The 21263-nt window shown below is 42.4% G+C and overlaps 2 protein-coding genes across 3 annotated transcripts in view; one reads left to right on the plus strand and one right to left on the minus strand.

The window, feature by feature from the left end:
- Window positions 1-13232, minus strand: part of UBE2K (ubiquitin conjugating enzyme E2 K) — a 47698-nt gene extending 34466 nt beyond the window's left edge. The window contains exon 1 of one of the 2 annotated variants that reach the window (XM_071556612.1): window positions 13058-13232. In XM_071556612.1, the coding sequence (XP_071412713.1) occupies window positions 13058-13229 (172 nt within the window). In that variant the 5' untranslated portion in view covers window positions 13230-13232. The remainder of the gene's footprint in view (window positions 1-13057) is intronic. The other variant, XM_071556613.1, reaches the window with a different exon arrangement.
- The window catches only part of SMIM14 (small integral membrane protein 14), a 58843-nt gene continuing 49959 nt past the window's right edge, over window positions 12380-21263 (plus strand). Inside the window, exon 1 of the mRNA XM_071556615.1 lies at window positions 12380-12487. The gene's annotated coding sequence lies outside the window, so the exon portion shown is untranslated. The remainder of the gene's footprint in view (window positions 12488-21263) is intronic.

The following is a 21263-nucleotide window of genomic DNA, read 5'->3' on the forward strand; positions in this document are numbered from 1 at the left end:
AAATGTAAATGTATCCATTAGCAAACAGTGTTTTCAGCTACTGGGGTCAGATCAAATAAAGGAAAAGAAATTTTGTTTATTAGCAATATTAGTAACTTCAGTTCAGCACATGAGTTTAAAAATAATAGTGTCAAACAGAATTATTATTTGCATATTTTAAGTCTATCTGTCTCGCATGTTTAGACACCACGTGCAAAATTCATATCAAATGTCTTCATGTATAAAGGCCAAGATGATAAATAAGGATTTACAGAAACAAAAAGCACCACACACACACACAAAACCACCTTAAACAGAATGACATCTGGAATCTAAAACCCAGTGGTTACTTTTGAATTACTCTGTGTGTGTAAAAAAAAATCACCCAAAAAACCCAACCAAAATCACAAATCCTGCTACTCCATACAGCAGTTTGTGACTTTATTGGTCCTATAACATGATTTTCCTCCATCTTGAGGGAACATACTCTATACTGGATCAAGTACTACTGTCTTCTGTTAATTTACTTCATTTTTATAGAAGAGAACTCACAGAAAACTCTAGAAACATATGCAGGTAAGTATATATATTTATATATTTATAAAACAAAAGAAACTCAAACTAGAAAAACCTAACCTGAAAGACACACATATGTGATCAACATCATGACCAGACTTCACAAACTCAGATTTGGGCAGGGCTCTCCCACGTGCCCTTCCAGCCTGTGCAGTGGATTTTTTAGGTGAGGCTCAGCGTGCACAGAACTGGCCCCACCCTTTAACTCCTAAAGTTCATCTGCCACAGCCCAGTGAGCTTGGACAGTGACAGTGAAGGCCTCAGGACTAGAACCTACAGCCCTCGGTATTCCCAGGAGGTCTCCCATCCAAGCACTAACCGGGGCTGACCCTGCTCAGCCTCCGGGATCTGACGGGATCGGGCACAGGAATAAACACATCCAGCTGCAGTAAAAGCAGGTAAGTATTAAAACTTTCTGGTCATTTGGGGGTTTAAGACCAGCAGCTGACACATTAAGGAAGAGTTTTAAGAAAGTAACAAAAATATTAAAGAGTTCACATGCCAAAATTTCAGCGAGGATTAAGGAAAAATTTGAAAAATTTCTCTGGAATTTTCTCAACCAAGGACAAAGTCCATTCACTTGCGAAGGAGGGCGTGCACTTAAAACAAAATGTCTTCTATCACTGTTTCCCCAGTCACAGCAACAAAATAAAATTACTTTTTTATCTTTCTGACAGGATTTTAAAATTGTTTGATTCCTCTAAGAGGTAGATTGGCAATAACCACTTTTTAACCTACCTAAAATCTAATAAAAATTTAGTTATTTAATACAAACACATCTCACAAAAATGAAGCAGGTACTTTTGAACATCCCAACATTTTATACTGACATTATAAGGTTCAATATTTAATAAGCCAAATATTTCACCCCAAGCTGAAGCCACACTAGCAGCACTAACCTATGGTAACTAACTATGTATATAGTAACTATAAATTACTGGGGTCTTACAAAACTCTTGTTACCCTCCTCCCTATTTTATATTCTACCACAACAGTCTTACTCTACACCAAAATCTGGCATGAACATGTCCCAACACACCTAAAGATCACCTGACTGACTGTCACAGTGCAAAAGGCTGTAAGTATTCCGAGTCAGTGTGTGCTCAGCAAAAAGCTCCAACCTTTCAGTGGCCATTTACTCCATGAAACAATTATTTAAATAAATAACTTAAAAACAAAACCAAGTTCATTCTCATCCTATTTCCCAAGTCCTTGCAAATCTGTGGATAAATATTCAGAGAAATTGTTTTGCAGTAATTGCCCCATTATTTTCTGATGTTCTTTTGCTGAGATACAGTGACCTTTCTCACCTCAGTGCACATGACTCAGCTCTCCCCTTTCACTGATATGCCAGACAGGAAGATTCATAACAGCAGCTCATCTCTCAAACTGCCCTCTAAGGAGTCAACTAGAGCCTCTCACCTCCCAGGGCACTCCTTCTTTTCCAACCAACATCTTCCCTCCTAAGCCCTTTGGTACAGCAGAGTAGCCCAGAGTGAGTCCATTGCACCCACCCAGGTCACTCTTCTGAAGGAACAGGGAACAGCCACAAGGCAGGAGGTACCACTCAACTGGGAAGCAAAGGGCAGGACATTGTCCTGCAGCAAAATGGCAAATGCAACTGAAAAAAACAGGTTTGATGTTCCTGCTCTGGGCCTCCTCAAAGAGCTACCAAAGCAAGAGGGAATAGTTCAATACTTCCAAAGTGTTCCTTCAGATTCACTCCAGCTTAAAAGCCAGAATCAGGTGCATCTTCAGAGCCTGAGATTATTATTATTAAGAAGAAATGCAAAAATGTCATACAATTACCACAGGGCTATGAAATGTAGAGCTGCACTACCAGCTGAGATCGGCAGATCACATCAGAGCGAGCTCCTGGCGACTTTCAAAGCACAGAGCAACGCTGGAGTGAAACAATCCAATGTTTGGGGCAGGGCACGGAAAACAGAGGAAAGCTTCTGCCAAGAGCCCATTAAAGAGCAGTTTTCACAGATAAGAAAAGCCAAGAAAGGCATTTCCTTAAAACGCTCCCACATTCTTTGAACATACTAACAATTTCTGTCGTGGAAGTTCTGCCACATTTCACATTCTATTTCATCCCACTGTACTGACACATTTTCTCCATTACTGGTCTAGAATGTTCATAGTCATCACAATTTTACTTACTAAATACATCTTGTTAAAACATTACGGTAAAAAATCTTATCAAGACACTAAATCTGTACCAACCTTAAAATTTTTTATTATTACACATTTACATAAAAGAACAATACTGAAGAATGTTCTTTTCCTGTCAGGAATACATCTCAAACATTCACCTTAAATATTAAAAACATCTTCATGTTGCAAGAATTAGATGTGGAGCATCACAAAGTTATAGTAAAACTTTCTCTTATTTAAGGTACCTAAATACCTATTCTTGTTAATGTTCAGCTGTTAGAACATCACAGTACCAAAAAAACCTTAGAGACTGTACTTCCACAGCTCCTTAAACCAGTCTGACAGTGGCCACAATCCCACTTTCCTTCTGGTCCTGGTAGAACTAATGTAATGGAGGGGGTAAGATTTCATGTAAGCGTTTGTACAACTGTACAGCAAAAATCTGAAGTAAAACTGTATTAGCAAGACAGTTCTTTCATTTTAAACCTGCCCCTGATCTGATTCACCATGAGCAACGCAAGAGAAGGGAGTACAAAAGCAGGAAGAGGAGATGAGGCTACAAGAGGAATGTGACTCTGCTTCTTGGCACTGCCTTAGGACAATTTAAAAGAACTTTGAAACTCAGCTCTCGTGTCTCTCCAAACTATTTTTGACAAAATCATTGCGTCAGTCACGCACACACAGAGTGTAAGTGACACACTATCCTGGCAAAGCCCTGAGTGCAGTTACACAATCCCTGCGTGTCCCACTAAGGAACAGCGTGGCTAAAACGGTGACGCTGTAGCTGCACTGACACCCCCGTGCTGGGGAAGGGCCCCTGCGCAGCCACGGGCTTTGTCCGGCTACACAAAATATTCACAGACCCTCAGAGCACCGGTGGTGGGCAGGAGGTGCCCAAACCTGACCTGAGTGCCACTGAGATACTTCACAACAGAGCAGGCACAGAGCAAAGGACTTCTACTCTGGGTGACCCGCTTCAGGAAAGCCTAAATGAACAAACCATTTTGCAGCAATGCAAGATGGATTTTTCCTTATCTTTTTATGCACGATTCTGGTTTGGATGCAGAACAACTGAACAACTCTGCAGATAAAGGTGCTTTAATAATAATTTTGAGCCATACTTTGAATTAGTCATTTTATAAACATATAAAGCCATTTGATGCAGACTCTGCAGTTAATTCTGTATGCCTACGCTACTCAGGGTGTTACCAATGCTACATATAAAGGAATCACAGGATTCAGCTCGTTTTAAATTGATTATGCTAATTTACTCACAGTCCCAGAGACTGAAGACTTGTGAAAACAGCTCAAAATAGTTTTTCTGTACTAGCTTTCCACATGGACACCCTTATTCCAAAGTGGAAGAACTTAACCTAAACACCATGAAGGCTCTAAGAGGCTTCCAGAAAGGAGGCAAATACAACACAGCCACCATGATTTCCGGGGACCGTTCCCTGGCAGTTCAATGCCTCCCTGCCATCCCATCCCGTCATATCTCGGATGCTCAGCAGGGTCAGCCCCGGTTAGTACCGGGTGCTGTCACAGTCCCGAGGACTTCACTGTCACTGTCCAAGCTCGCTCGGCCGTGGCAGATGGACCTTAGGACTGAAACGGTGGGGCCAGTTCTGTGCATGCTGTGCCTCACCTAAAACATCCACTGCGCAGGCTGGAAGGGCACGTGGGGAGAGCCCTGCCCAAATCTGCGTTCACGAAGTTTGGCCACACATACCAGGATTCCCATTAGGATATGCTACCTCATCTCATAATAACCTCCTGTACTTTAACGTGTCCTAACAAAGCAAAGTCTTAAAAATACTTTCTCACAGTTTACTTTTAGCTAAAAATAAAAAGTGATAAATATTCAGCTTGAATTAAACTTCTTGTTTAAGTAAAACATGGAATAATTTATTTGTGGGTTTGGGATTTTTCTTCCCTTCATAAAACGCTCCATAAGACTTATTTTAGAATCTGAAGGCACGTCACCTTAAACCTGCCTTTTTTACAGTAACTTGACTTATACAATGATTAGGGTTTCCTTTCCCAATGAGCTGTTGATCTTACTGGCTGTTAATGAATACAAATTATGAAATAATGAACTTCAATTAGTTTCCTACGTGTTTTGTGCCAACAGACAAAGGTAGACAGGCCAGCCCCTATTAGCATTCCAACAGCAGAATGATACACAGCATGAGCCCAACTCTCTCAGACATCAGCACAGTCAAATTGGAGTCACACTGTAGGACTGACTTTTATGGTGTCCAACAAAGCAAAAGCACTGAATGAAACTTCTTCTATAGCCAGGGATATTCACAACATCTCCTTCCTGTGCAGACACTTTGAAGACCAGACAGGAGCAAGCCATGGCCTTAGCACAATTCTGTTACAGTATACCAGACTAACAGATACAGACCTGCTCTTCAAACAAGGTGCTTTATTTACTTGCAGACAGTACTTTATGAAGTACTCCTGGCAAGCATATTCAAGTGCTCTCAATTCAAACATTACAAGTATTAACACTGATCTAATCTGAAAGGGAAATGCTGGACGAGTCAAAGAGTGCAGAAGTAGACTACATCCAACTCAGGATATTCTGCAATTCTGTGAAACATCCCTAGAGTGCCATACAGAACACTATTGGCCAACATTCCCACTCTTTGCCATAAAAGAACTAAATTACTTACTTTTCTTACCTAAAGTGCAGCAAAGTCTTACTTAGTTTGTCAAAGACAAAAAAGATTGCCTGCATATTAATGATAAAGTTCAACCAAAAGAGTTTTCTCAATTTAATACCAGCAGCAATTATTAGTGTAAAAGGGATGAAGTTTAGTAATGACAACAGTTCTTATCAGGATTATAAAACAACCTGGAACTATTTAGCAGGAGAATAATTTAAGAACTATACTAAGTACCTGCACAAGCTTAATGCAAAATGAAGACCATTGGACAACTCTGGATTGGACTGTTAATCAGCACTTCCTTACAATTTATACTTATACAAATCTACCACCATAAAAAGTTAACTTTCATCAAATTTCATACTAAGTAAAGTGACCTAACCACAGGATTCGTACACTTCTTTCCTATTAAAGCCAAACTCCTGGAAACAAGCACAGAAGAATGAATGGAAGACTGGAATTGTTAAAGGATTGGCTAATTCCTGCCATCCTTTTAGGTCCACAGAGTTGTGGCCAGTGTGTCCCACCATCAGCTGCAGTCCAATCCCTAACCCTGAACTGACGAACCCACTCTAACCAGTGACTGATCTCTTTCCTCAGGTTTTTAAGAGATTACCAAAGACAACCAATGAGCCTGATTCCAGCAGAGACCAAGGGGATTTTTTCTGGTTTCCCCTCATTCCCTAAATCTTTAGCATTCTGCCAACTGATATGTAGCCTGCTGACTAGAAATCTGGACTCAACTGGATATACATTAACACGTAAAAATGCCCCTGAACAGAGGAATAAGCCACAGATCTTGCCTTCCCTGCACAAATATTCCCATTAGTAACGCCTGGCCAACTCACAGGTCTGGTCAAATGATCATTAACATTGTATATTAAGTATTCTGAATCACAGATTTAGGTAATATTCATAGTATTAGCACTGATTAGTATCTATGTAATGCTGATCCTAAGAGTGCAATGGTATTGTATTCACAGAACTTGAAAAACAGCTACAGGGTTTGGGTAAAGAGGTGCAAAGCTACAAATAAACTAATAATTAAAAAAGATCACATTAGAAGCAAGAATAATAGGCAGTTTTCTTAACACTTCCTAATAAATGCATTTTGGTTTGAGCCAACTACTCTTCAATTACCAAAAAAGGGACTTATGGACAAACCTGTTTGATGACAAAGAACTACAGATTCATTCTCCATTATTTGCCATTACAAACTGGAAGATACAACCAAACCCATCACAGACAGAATTAACAAAACCAAAGATGCACAGTAATGGCATTTTACCATCTTTTTATATAATTAGAGGAAACAGGTCTAAACCTTGTCTTGCCTAAAATCATAGGCATGGCTTGAAAGCACAGCAGACAAAATTATTTTTGGCAATGTGCAAAAGATTTCACAAACAACTATTTTAAAGTTAAGACGATCTTCACATTTCAGATAGATGAAGCTTAAAGAAGCAGTATGGATCTCATAATTGCTCTAACATTAGGGTTACCAACCAGAACTTCAACATAAAAACCCTGACAGCTTCCCATCTACCAGCTTTGCATCTACCCAGCCTTCAATCTGAAAAGTAAGGACTCATTATTGTCTTACAATAGTGAACACTACTGAACTAAAAAGAAACAGTCTACTTTAAAATTCTTCAATTTATTTACATGGGAAAGTTATACCAGATGCAGTGACAGAGTTGGAACATCTGTCTGTTTTCTTTCACAAACAGAAAAAAACCTCCATTAATTAAAAAAGAAATGTATACAAGAAATATAGAACAATGTAGGAAGAGACACGTGGGTGGCCTCCAGTCCCTCCGTCCTGTTCCAGGCAGGTCCAGTGAGAACAGGCTGCTCAAGAACTTGAGTTTTGACCACCTCCAAGGATAGAGATTCTGCAATTCCACCGGTCAATTTGTTTAAATGTTTAACTGCTATAATTGCAACTTTTTTCCCCAGTGTCTAGTCAGAATTTCCCAGCTTGTATCTGTTACCTCTCGTCATATTCCTGTGCACTTCTGAGACAAGTCTGGCTCTTCCCAAGAGTCCCTCATGAGGTATTTATGAATAACAGGATGATGTCCCTTTGAATAGTTCTCAACTATTTCACCTGCTTCTCACTCGTCTTGTGCTCTACACCCTTAACCACCCTGATGATGTTCTGCTGGGCCCACTCCAGTATGTATCAACATCCTACACTGGAGAGCCCCAAACTGGACAGAGGACACCACACATGATCTCACAGGCACAGAGCAGAGGTGAAAAATCCCTGCTCACAACTCCCTGACTACATTCTTGCTAATTCAACCCAGTATGTGGTCAGCCTTCTCTGCTGCAAGAGCACTGCTGAGCCACGTTAAACCTGATCTCCAGCGGGTCATTTCTTTTCCTGCTTTGTTTCCAGCCTCCAGACTGTATGAACTGATGCACGGAGTTACTTCCAGTTGCAGGACGTGGCACCCACCTCAGCTGAACTTCAAAAGGTTCCTGTCAGCACACTCATTTCTCCAGCCTACTAAGAACCCTTTACACAGCAGTCTCATGCTCCAATGAGCTGACACATCCCTTATGTGCATCATCTTAATCATATGCAATCCTTTTGAGAGACTGGAGACTGGTACCAATATAATAATGACAGTTCAGAAGTTCTTATCTTTACACCTTGTTTTACCCGTAGGCCTTTTAATTAACTAAGCACACTCCAGCTTTATTCACACAAACAGTTGTCCTGGTTTTGGCTGGGATAGAGCTCATTTTCTTCCTAGTAGCTGGTACAGGGTTGTGGTTTGGATTTAGCATGAGAATAATGCTGGTAACACACCGATGTTTCAGTTGTTGCTGGGCAGTGCTTACTCTCAGTCAAGGACTTCACAGCTTCCCATGCTCTGCCAGTGAGGGGGGCACGAGAAGCTTGGGGGGAGCGAGGCCAGGATAGCTGACACAAAACAGCCAAAGGGATATTCCGTGGAATATATCCCTTCACAGAATGTCACCCTCAGTATATAAACTGGGGATGTTGGCCATGAGATTGGCTAATCACTGCTCAGGGATGGGCATGGGCATAGGTGAGCAATTATACTGTGCATCCTCTGTCTTTAATTTCACTCTCTCTCTTTTGGTCATCTCCCCTCTCATTACTATTACAAAAACATTTTACTTTATTTCAAGCATTAACTGTTCTTAACACATGGGATTCACCATTTTCCAATTTTTCTTCCCATTCCATGGTGGGGAGTGGGGCATCTGATCAGCAGCTGCACAATCCTCAATTGCCCACTGGGATTAAACCACAACAATCCCACTGCACTCACTAAACCTCTGCTGACTTTGAGGTGACTGTTCTCACACACCAAAAGTTAAGCACAAGTATCAGCATAAAATGGATACTGTTTAAAACAATATGTTGCTGACTCAGAAGCCGGAATAGGAGACATCTCATTTTTACACATCTGCATTGATTCTACATGATAAACAGGAAGAACACCAAGCATCCTTCTAGTAACACTAAAACACAATTACTACTAAAAGTTTCCATCTTAGTGAATTCAATATCCAGCACCCAAGTCTGCCCAAATATAAACAAACCAAACTAATGAAGATTAAATACCTATGGCTTTTCCAAACAGCAGGAAAATTTCAGAGATGCCACTTGGTACCATAAACTGACACAAAACACAAGACTGCTACAGGCAACGACAAAAGCCAACACCAGAGCTGCTCACTAGGCCTGTAAAAGTCTAAGAAGGGATGTAGTATGGCAGACTACTGTAACTTTCCCTTTCTCTGTCTCCTGTAAATCACCAAAACACACAGCAGACTCCAAAACAAATATCAACTTCCTTCTTGGAAATTAAGTATTTCCAATTTCTGTCATTAACCCACTGTCTCTGCTTGAATGCTATTTTGGATTCAACCAAGTTACAAATTTCAACTGCTACTTCAGATAGCTGTTTATGTAGACATGCAGATTCTAACTGCAGCTGAGTTTTATTTATTCTAAGCTCTACCTGAGTTTACCTCCAATAAATGTCTGCCTCTCCATATTTGTAAGGGAAGAACACTTTGTGGTAGATACACCAGAATTTCCCTCTTGCCTGGAGGAAGCTTTCACAGTGTTACCTCTGGTATCAGAGTAGAGGTTTTACTGTAAAAGGTATCAATGAGCCTCCAACTTACAGATGGCCAGAAAACACCTTATGCTTCCATATGATTAAAGAAAGCGGATGGCCAATTAAATGTTGAATCCTTCAATGCCAGTGCAGTGTAATTTTTTTTCAAGTGTTAACACTGATGCTCTACTGAAATATGAAAACACAGCACACATCATGTTTAACATACCCGATCAACTACAACGCGCCTTTAAGTGACCACAGGATTTGTCAACATGTCTGGCATTTAACAACGAACAGAAACCAGTTCTCCCTCTCCTAAGGCAGCTGTTTATAGACAGCAGGTAATATCTGGCTACCCACTGCAGCACTCTAGGAACTTTATTTTAAAACACCACCACCTAACTTACTTCATCAAGACCTTTACCTACTTACTAAAAGTGGGATACTGTTCTTCCACCTGTTTACAGGTTTCTCCATCACACTGCAGCTTCATACTTGTGTTCCAAACACATTCTGTGGCCTTAGAATTTCAGCCCATAAAATCAACAAGGTAACAGATTAATGAAACAACAGAACACGACAAGAGATACAGTTGAACAACTAATCCCTTGCTTAGGCCAGGACTTGGAGCACGATATGATTTAATGTACTGTCTACTGGCTTTAGAATTTCCATACAACCACAGCACAGTGTACGTATTTAACCAGCCAAGTTACCTCCCAGACTAACTCAACAGCTTCACCTTTGTTAAAGATGCACAGCACCTCATCTACCTTAGAATTGTAAAGCTTTCTCGATGCGCAACAGTAAACAGTGTTATTTAAAGCATACCTTGGAGAGCACTCCTGACAAAGAAACTGTTGCTGGTTTCATTTATTTAACTCAAGTATTTAAGAGCTGCAAAGTTACAAGGATCTCTCTTAAATACATAATACTCTACTTATTCAGTTAATGTGTAGCATTTAGGATAAAACTAGAAACAGTAAAGCAAGCTGAGCAAAAACACTTTTCTTGCTCAGGTGTGAAAAGACTAAATACTTTTACAAAATACTCAAGAAGCCCCAGACTCAACTTAAAAAAAAAAACAATCAAGTATCCTTCATCTTTTAGCCATAAAGCAAAGAGTAAGATAACATTTCACATTTTAGTGACATTTAAGTCAAGGAAACAGAAAATGCCAAGTAATATGAAAAGTATGTTTAGTCCTATGAGTAGTGAGGATTCACAGATCCTTATCCACAGCAAGGATAAAACATACTTTTCAGAATTCTTTCTTCACTGATATTTAGAAGTGGAGTTTATTGCTTCCAATACATGCTTCAAATGCAGAAGGAATTAATTGCTATCCAGCTGCTCCTTTTTAAAAACATTCCTGGTTCCACCACTCTATTTCAGCTCAAAGGCAGAAAGTACTGGAAGAAGACAGAGAACAAACTTCCCATGTGCTTTTTCCTAAGTGCCCCTGTCTCCTGCTCCCAGGTATCTGTGCTCCTACTGCATCTCCAGGGAAACAGGAGGGCTGCTCTTCATGTTCAGGTGTAGCTCAAAGCATTAAATCAAGAATAACTTAAGTACAGGTGACATGAGCAACTTTGCCTTCAGAGAGGGACTTACAAAATTCTAAGTAACTAATTCAGCGTCACCATTCATGAAAAAGTTTTATTTTTCTTTATAAAGGAACAAGGTTTAATAATAATTTTAGTACATAAAAAGAAAACCACTTGCTATTTTGTGATTTGTAGTATTTAGCTGGACTTTCATTCACTATCTCACTCCACATATTTTCACACTCAGTGAAAAGTGATCCTGACACCATGGTCTGACTGCCTTGGAATGTACAAACAAAAAACCCTTTGCTTGCAGCTTTGATAACCATTGAGTAATGCTGCAATTTTGCATTCATGGCAGGGGAGCCAGTACAGACTGTAAACAGCAATTTTATACATGCTGCCATATCAGTGTAACACTCATGTGTAGCTTATTAATGGCAGAAAAAGAAAAAATATCAGTTGTCTGGACTGTAATTTTAAAACTCTGTAAGTTGAGTTTCATAAAAAATATGGTCTTATTTCTGGGAAGTTTGAAGCATCCTAAAGGCTATTTCACAACAGTATTCATTTCCAAAATTCAGTACTGGGTCTTCCAATGCACAGACTAAAGCAACAGGAATAATGCAAAATGCTCACACCAGATCCAATCCTTACAGTAAGAAAATGTAACATGGATGTTCCCCAAAACCTATTTCAGTTAAGGCTTCTTTTTTTTCTCTACATAAAGGAAAGAAAAAAGGTCTTGAAGCCTTTACACAGCACTTCCAAATAAAGACTTCTTTGTTTCCACAGTATCAGATGGTTATATGGGGTATGAGGTCTAGATTTTTCACCTTTGGTATAAAGGTATCCACCTAGAAATTTCTCTTAGTCTGCATGTATTTGCTGTGCAATAGCTTGGCAAAGTCAGCCTGGGCTCTGAAGGCAGCTGTAAAACAAGGCCCTTACATTTTTCCAGGTGCCAGTTCAAGCTGCATAGCAACAATGCTGTTAGCACACAATTTAACAGCACATCAACTACTGGTACCCTAAACGTGTTTTCCTTAAGCACCTTTCCAAAATGATCCTCTCCATTTCTCCTCTGTGAATACGTCCAGAGTTCTAAAATACCATCTTTAAGAGTTATATATTCACACTAATATTTCACAAGCATCTAACCTGCAACATCATCCCAAGTAGGACGACAGTGACGACACAACCATTAAAACCTACCTGGCTGACGTCCACCAACTCAGACCCAGACACAGCAATAGCTGTATTGATATAACCCTGCAAACACTGCTATATATTGCCCCAGACAGATCAGAACTTCTTTACTGTCGCCCTGAGAGTAGCCAGCCTTTCTTCCTAACCACCACATACCTCCGAACACACTGTTCAGGAAACGAGGCAACATGACTGAAATGAGTGAGGCTTTAAAAGCATTCACCTGAAGGTGAGTAAGCCTGCAGTGGGATAAAGGAAGTTCTGCATACAGGCCAGCTAAATAAATGGGGGCTTAATGGCAATCGTTCAAAAAAACCCAAACATTAAGCCTGTCTCCTGCAGCCCCTGGCGCTGACGGACCAGAGGGGTGGGCTGAGGGGTGAAGGGGCTGTGCAGGCTCCCGCACCCTCCGCGATGCGCCCCCTTCATCCCCTCCCGGCCCAGCCGGTGCCGCGGGGGCCGGCCCGGCCCGGCCCCGCCCCGTGGCCTCGGGCCTGGCGGCGCTGCGGGCACCGGCGCGGGGAGCGCTGGCCGGGGCCGGCCCGCCCGGCCTCCTCGGGCCCTCCGCGCTCCCCGCGGCCCCGCCGCCTTCTCCCAACGGCCGGCGGGCCCCGTCTCCCCGGGAATCGCCATTCCCCCCGGGGCCGTGGGACGGGCCCACTCCCGGCGCGGGGAGGTGGGGCCGGGACGGGAGCGGGGTCCCCGCGCAGGCCGGCGGGGCGTCCGCACCGTGCCCCGCTGCCCACGCTCACACGGGGGAGGGCGGCGGCGCGCAGCGGGAGCGGGGAGAGGCTCTGACCTCTTCGCTCTTCAGCACCTCCTTGAACTCGCGCTTGATCCTCTGCACCGCGATGTTGGCCATGTCCGCAGCGGGCACCCCTCGCCGCCCCTCCGCGCCGGGCCCAGCGAGCTCCGCCGCCGCTCCGCTGGAGAACTCCCGGCCCCACCAAAATGGCGCCCGCGCCGAGCATGCGCCGTGCGGCCGCCGCTCCTCAGGAGGGGCCGCGGGAGCGCGGCCGGAGCGGCGGTGGCGGCGGGGCCGGAGGGGCGGCGGGGCCGGGGCCGGGGCCGGGACCGGTGGGGTGGCTGTGGCAAATGCACTCTCGGCCGCCTCCTCCCTGTCCCCGAGGGGAAGGGTGCGCAGCCCACCCAGGGACGCGCCTGGCCGCGCCGCGGTCCTGCCCGCGCCCTTCGGCCTATCCCGGGCCGGGCGCGCCCCCGCGGCAGCGTGAGGAGGAACCCCCCGGGCAGAGCCCCGCGGGAGGGTGAGGAGGAACCCCCCGGGCAGAGCCCCGGGGCCGGCCCGGGCACCGCCCAGGCCGCTGTGCTGTCACGGCCCCCGCCCGGCCCTGTGCCCGCCGCGGGGGAACCCTGAGGCACCGGAGCGCCGGGTCCGACGTAGCGGGTGAAAACTGTGAGGGGTCCCGGAGGACACAGCTGGATCAAGGAGCAGGTGGCACGTTTGCTGGTGAAGCCCCCGAGCAAAAAGAACGAGGGGGAATGTCACGTGCCTTGAGAATCTCCTCAGCCTGGCCCATACAGCGGTTGTCATCTATTTTTTTCCCCTTATGCTCGGTGGGAAAAAATCTTGTTCCTCATACATCTCCCTCCCAGCCCAGCTCCTTGCCCTGTTCCCACGCTGGTGTCTCTGGTGTCTCCACACGGGACAGGGGGCGATGGCAGGCCGAGAACACGCAGCTCTGAGAGCACCGCAAGGAACTGCTGCTTTTCAGATTCTGCTACAAATTTTAAAAGGAGAGTAAAAGGTGAATGTCCTGCCTAATGGATTGTTAGGTTTTATTGCAGAAGCAAACACGAGGACCCACAGACATTGCTTCTGTTCTGAAATCTGAAATAGGGTAGCAGTACAACCATCACTGCTGGCCTGAGGTGTATGAAACAAGGCATGCTATGGAAAGAGCGTGGATGAGTTTTCAGAGGGGAACATGAGATTGCATCTAGAACTGTTTTTTAAACAGGAACTAGAGGCTTTCAAGACATGAAGCTTTAGAGAAACAATTTATAGGGCCCCCTTTTAACTGTGCAGTGCAGGACAATGTCCAAAATAGACTCATCAACAGATGTCTACTTCTGCTATGGCTTTCTTCTGCAAGTGCTGTTTATTTATCACCATTAGTATACACAGCATTTTGACTTTCATATACACAGTTAAGACAGTATAGGCCAAAGCAATTGAAAAAAAATCTAGCAACTATACAGAGGCATATAGTCCTTTTCCTGTGTCTTTATTCTTCCCAGTAAGGGCAGTCCTGTGGTGTAAAGGAGAGCACTCTGGACTCCAAATCCCAAGGTCCTGAGTTCGAGTCTCAGTGGGACCATTCCCTGGCAGTTCAATGCCTCCCTGCCATCCCATCCCGTCACATCTCGGATGCTCAGCAGGGTCAGCCCCGGTTAGTACCGGGTGCTGTGACAGTCCCGAGGACTTCACTGTCACTGTCCAAACTCTCTTGGCTGTGGCAGATGGACCTCAGGACTGAAACGGTGGGGCCAGTTCTGCGCATGCTGTGCCTCACCTAAAACATCCACTGCGCAGGCTGGAAGGGCACGTGGGGAGAGCCCTGCCCAAATCTGCGTTCATGAAGCCTGGCTATCCATCCATCCATCCATACATTCTTCCCAGTGGTTTGACTTTGTAACAGTTCATTTTGGACACATGCCCAGAATAAAGATAAGTAAACACAGTAACATACTACAAATTGCCTTTATTATAATACCAGTTAGTAGCAGAGACCAAAAAGGATAAAATCTTTAATAATTCATTCAAAGGAGTAAAACAAGGGTAAATTACTTAATATTTGATAAAACAGGTTAGCAAAAGAGAATAAAAGTACCAAAATACTTAATACTCATAAAGGATACAAAAGGATACAGTATAGTTGAAATACAGTTGATACTGCAGCAGTTGCTTCCTGTCCCTGATGCTCACTGGAGCAGACAGGACAGGAGTACCAGGATCGGCAGGAGCTGGACAGCATCCATGCTTGGTAGGCGTCCCCACGGAGCCGACATGGGCTCAGTGGAAGGATGGGTGTTGCTCAGCTCCCCCACTCCTGGTGTCCCTGTTTATCAGCCATCCATTGTACTGCGTAGGGCCAGGACCCAGTATAAGGTGATGCCTGAGAGGCAGCCAAACACCGCCTGGTAATTCCAGAAGTGGCACCAGTCTGTGCATGCCCACCAGTTGGGTAGTGGTCATACAACCCCTGCCCACATGATCTTCTCATCATCAGCTTCCTCACCCCCCTGTACCAACCTTCACCATTGTGTTCCCAGGGTATTTGTATCTATCCTATGGCGTGCAGGTAAGGCAGACAGGAACACAGCCTTGATAATAGAGAACATCTAGTGTTATACAGTTACTTTCTACGCTACTTTGCCTGAGTTTCCCAGCATGTTATAACTACTTTCTCACCCTTCTAAGCTCCACTGATCATCTAAATTAAAAGTACTTTCTTTATATTTGTGTTTTTCTATAACTTAGCAAGCGGCAAGGCCAGACACAGACCAAAATAATATTTTATTACACTCTAACACAGATTGGAAAAAGTCCATTTTTTTGCAAATATGTTGTACCATGAGCATCAGTTCATCAAATTAGGTCTTCGCCAGACCTAAACTTGTTTTAAATGTATTATACAATGCAGTTTTTCAGCAGAGATTTTCGGTACCTTTGGAGAAGAATCATTTTGCAGTGTAACCTTGGACCTTCATCTTCAGAATAATTTAGACATCTAAGTCACACCAATGTGTCTTAAGTTCCTTTTGAGGAGGTAGGCTGTGGCTTTTCTGTGACACTGGCTCTCATCAGTAAAATAAGGCCAATAACTCTTTTCTGCCTTTTAGAGCTCTTAGGTGGAAGTTAGGTTTATGTTGTGCTGAGCTCCTACGAGTACTGTAGACAAAAATTATAAAGGCAGTACCTAAAATCTCTAGGTTCAATGCCTCACATATTTTCAGACAGCTCATAGAAAGAGGCTGAGCTTCTAATATTCAGATTTTGCTCTGAATGGAGTGGAAAACATGACCTTTATCAAGTGTCAGAATCCTTTGTGTTCCTGTGAGTATGCTTGTATGTTACAGGTAGCAGACATCCTGTAAGGGCTGTAGTAAAGGGCAATGATTTACCCTAGTTTGTACCAAGGTTCATTTTCATGTGCTCATTTGGATTACAAATGTCAGAGTCTGTTACTGCAAAAAATGCAATTAATATGAATGACTGTAGTTCTTTTCCTTTGTGCACCCCACACCATTCCCTTGTCCTTAAATAGGCATCTTTCATTTATCTCACAGCTGTTTCATAGTCATCATATATGGCATTAATTTTTTCTAGTTGAAAGATATAGGAAGGATATTTAGGTGGGAGAACAGAGAACTAGTGAGTTTTGACAGGATCAAAATCTACATAAAAATTGGTACCTTATGTAATCAGCATGCTGGGGTTATCAATGTATACCTCCTATATTTTATGCTTCATTACAGTTAACTATTTTACAAAAGACTACACTGTTTTCAGCCAGAACAGGACCACAGACTAGCAGTCTTTGAATAGGGCATTTGAGTATTTTAGTTTGGTTTAGGGGTTGTTTGGTTTGGAGGTTTTGTTTGTGGAGGTTTGGGGGGCTTTTTGTTTGGTTTTGTTTTCATTAAATAAGAAAATACTTAGGAAAAAATCCCTTCTTTGTGTGATTTCACTGACTTCTATGTCTGACTCCATAGTATATTTTATGGTATGTTGATAACATAGTCCTGTGTCCATCCTCTGAATTAAGTTCTCATTAGTCTTTTGCCTTTAGAAAAATCCATGCACAAAATGTAAAACTGTAGTCCACTGAACACAGTCAGCCCACTTTTTGAATTATAAAATTTTGTAGTATATCTGATTTCAGAAGGTAGTTCTTTCATTGATCCTATCATCAATTTAGCCTCATACCAAACAGTTCTTTAAATAGCAGCTTTCACAAACTGGCTGCAGATTGGTCTATACTTTTGTCCATTGGTGTTGATCGTAACTAACTGTGCTGGTTTAAAGGCGAACCAGCAGGGGAAATGAACTCACCACGAGAGAGAGATTATAAGTCAGACCTAAAATTTAATAATAATAATATTACAATAAAAACACTGACACAAAAGGGAAATTGCTTTCAACTCACAAAAACCCAGCAGTATAACCCAGTGTCCTGGGGCACAAACCCAAGGGGGTTTGTTTGCCCTTGTACTGGGACTCCTGTGGCTCCCCCAAGTCCAGAGCAAAAGAAAATGAAAAACCTGTTGGTGCAGGTGAGGGCTGTGGTCTGGGCGAGAGCGGTGATCTCCTCCTGTCAAGGTCCTGCTGCTCCTCTGGATCCCACGAGAAGTTACCAAAGTCTTCTTACCCACCACTTATGTGCCCTCAGGGAGCACTCAGTCCCTCCCCCTGGGCAGGGACTCACACAATGGGTGATTAACTCTGGGAGCCAGGGGGTATTGAACTGTTGATGGCCCATTTGCAGCTCTGCCCCCTCAGGCTGGGTGTGAAGGTGATAATGGCTCCCTGGGCAGCTGCTGCTAATGGCCCATTGACCTTGGGAATGAATAGAGGGGGTAGAATACACAGCTTTGATCACCCACACACAGTGTCAACTGGTCCCTCCTGCTCAACTAGGACACTAACAGAGTGGGAGATACAATTATGAGTATCCATATTGTTTATTATGTTTGACATATTGCTTTGAAATACTTCTGGAAGTGGGAGCAGGAGATATGGTATATTAAATGAAGTTCAAATTATGTAAGATTACTGCAGGAGTAAAGTTGATAGATTCAGTGCTTTTAATGTAAGGTCAGTGGTTGTGAGGCCTCAGCCCAAGCTCTCAGTGTGGGCAGTCTGACAATATTCATCAGCCAGTGCTGGGATAACCAAACATCCTGAACACTGTAGCGTTTCCCATGTAATATGGGAAGTATTGTCTATCACGCAGTCTATATATAGTTCCCTACATTTTCATGGAGAAGTGGCTATTGTTCAAGCATAGTTTGGACGTGTTGGGACTCACTTGCTCTACATCCAATATAGTCCCCACGTGCAAGGTTCATCTCTCTAAGGCTATGGATGTTCAACAACCCCAGGGTACTGCCTGAGGATTCTGACATGCTTATGACACCACTAAGTATAATTAAATACATGTTCTTCAAGTTAAGATTCTTGGTGACCTTCATCTCATATTTTCCTAATTTTATTCTGTTCATATCAATAGGATATTTTTCTATTAGAATTACTCAGAGAGAATTTGTGATTTTTGAGATTGTTCCCTGTGTTTAGAGGACAATCAAATTTTTGAAATTATAACTTTCCAGTTTGCAGCATTCTGTTCCTCTTTTGCTGTTTTATGTCTTGCATAACAAGACTTCCCCCTCCTCATCTTGGCTTTAGTTTAGTAAAAACAAAAATGTCAGGCTTGATCTTTTCTCGTTGTTGTTGGAGGATTTCTTATTGGAGAAGAGAGCTGTCTCAAGAGATATGTATGTTGAATTCAATCACTTTAGAAACAGGGGTTGGACCTGTAGAATTTTTAATTCTTATTTTATTTCATGAGCTATACATATGAGTATTAACTTTACAGGCTGTGTTATAATAATGCTTTATTTAAAAAAATTAGCAACAAATAATATTCATATAACTAGGTTAGTTTTAAATTTAACCCTCTTCTTCCATGAAAGTTACACCTACAGCTCTCTTTTTATGGTCCCAGCTTTTAACAGAGAGGTCTATGTGCCAGAAATTGTCTTTTTCAGCTGCGTCTAATTCAGCACATTTCAGAGACTACGAGTAAAATTAGCCTGCACTTTTATTGTCTGTCATGGTGTGTTCCTGTTGTAGCTGTGTCTGAATGACTCAACGTATTCCGAAGATGAGCTTTATCATAAAAATAACTGACTGGCTGTGCAAGCTGACCGAGTTGCGAGTTGTCGCCTTTCCTGCTCTCCTGCCGGTGCCCGTGCCCGGTGCGTGGCCAGGTGTAAGAGCGCCCTCTCCTGGGTGGATCGGGCAGCTCGGCTTGCTGACGTCACTCATCCCTCTGTCGGGGAGTTTGCCTCGCAAAGGGCTCATGACACTGTCACTGGCTTGTCCAGCCTTTCCTGAGCAGTTGTTGAGGAAGAACTTGTAGGAGATCTGCAGGCAGAAATGCCAAAACCAGGAGAACACAAATTAACCTGATGTTATGGAAGAGAGAGAAGATATTAATTCATGATGCCTGCAGTTAACAATTCAGATTTTTCATGTAATTAGGAGCTGGCATATACATGCACTAAAAGGCACTAAGAGTTCTAACTAAATATCAGAGTGATCTGAAGTCATACAGTTTAAATTCATATGATGCAATTTATATGACTTAGTGGAGTAAGGTCAGTAATCAAATCAACTGTTGATTTTACATCAATCCACCTATGGCTTAAACAAGATATAGCAAAGTTTTCATTACATACAGAATGTGCAGAAATTTTTGGTAGTTTAATAATACCCTTTTGTTCTTCATTTGTAATGGGCTTCTATTAGAAATTGAGAGGACACCCTGGACTTTTCATTAATTTGGTGGCCTGACAACATCTTCTAAATTAATGTTACATCTGAACCTGATGCTTCTGGTAGGAAAAGCTAGATATAAATAGATCCAATGCTTTTAAGTCTGTTTGCAAAATTATTGGGTTTTTAAGCTTCCACTTCTTTGTGGAGCAGTGATTTTCAGCTGTGTGGTATACACACTTTGGGGTCTAAGGGCCATTTCTTATGGCTTCATGAACTAAAAAATAAAAAGAAAAGAAGAAAAAGCAGGTTCGGCTGTGACACAGCTCTTGTACTTTTGCAGGAGGTCCTAAATTTATTAATATTCCTAATGAGCAAGCATCTACCTTGAAAAATTTGGCATCTGCAGACTCACAAGTTCGCTACAGGGAACTAAAAACATTTTTTAAAAAGGAAAATGTGAAAAGCTATGCTATTTTCTTCCTATTACAAAAAGAACATAGCAATCTTTTTGAGAGTCCTTTCAAAATGAAAGTAAGCCATGAATATAGAAATAGTTTTTGCAACCTAACGTAGCTATTATTATTACTTTAATGGATATTAGAGTTATGAGGGAAGAGATTATTTGGCCAATGATATAAAGCATTTAGTTTCCATGCTGTGTTGCTGGTATATTGTTTTCCACTCAAAAATGTTTTCTACACTGAGTGAAGAATTTGTACCATCTTAAGTATTTTGCATTACCATCTATTAATGTAATAACTTATAGTACGTTATCAAATCTACTTTATTTAATTAAATATGATGGCCTTCCTTTCATAGAAGGGTATAAAAGGGACTTAGAGCTGTCTCAAAAGGGCAGCTGGACAGCTATTCCTGGCCATCTGCACATTATCTTCTCCTCATGTCCTTAGGATTTGTGACTGAATAACAATTACTGCTATTTTAACAAATATAGGGGCTGAAATCAGATTCAGGCTGATGCTCAGAAAAATGTCATCAGAACTGAAGTATATTGGACCTTGGAGCTGGAAGCTTAAATTTGTTGCTCAGTGCAGTGGTAGCCAGGGAAGTACCAGAATGCAGCCACTAAGTAAGAGTGAAGATAAAATGCCATTAGTATTTTGAAGTGATTGAGGGTGGAGTCTCTCATTAGTAGAGCTGAGTTTAGAATTAGAACTGGAACAGCAAATCATTATGAAGCAGTAACTGAATGAATATGGGAATCCAGAATAGACAAAAAATACAACCACTTCCTTTGGTAGTGGCTAAAATACTTTCATATTCCTGACAGTGTAGATACGCTAACTGCTGGGAAGATCATCATGTACAAAGTGGTCCGACTGACAGCATATCTATCAAATTTAGATCTCTGGGATGTTTCCACCTGGCCTGCTGTCTTTTCCTTTGAGCATACAGGCAACAATATTCAGGGAGCGTGTGATGCAAACTGTTCTCCTACATCACCTCTGTGTCTTCTTGG

The sequence above is a fragment of the Pithys albifrons genome, chromosome 5 (assembly GCF_047495875.1).
Source record: "Pithys albifrons albifrons isolate INPA30051 chromosome 5, PitAlb_v1, whole genome shotgun sequence".
Classification (NCBI taxonomy): domain Eukaryota; kingdom Metazoa; phylum Chordata; class Aves; order Passeriformes; family Thamnophilidae; genus Pithys; species Pithys albifrons.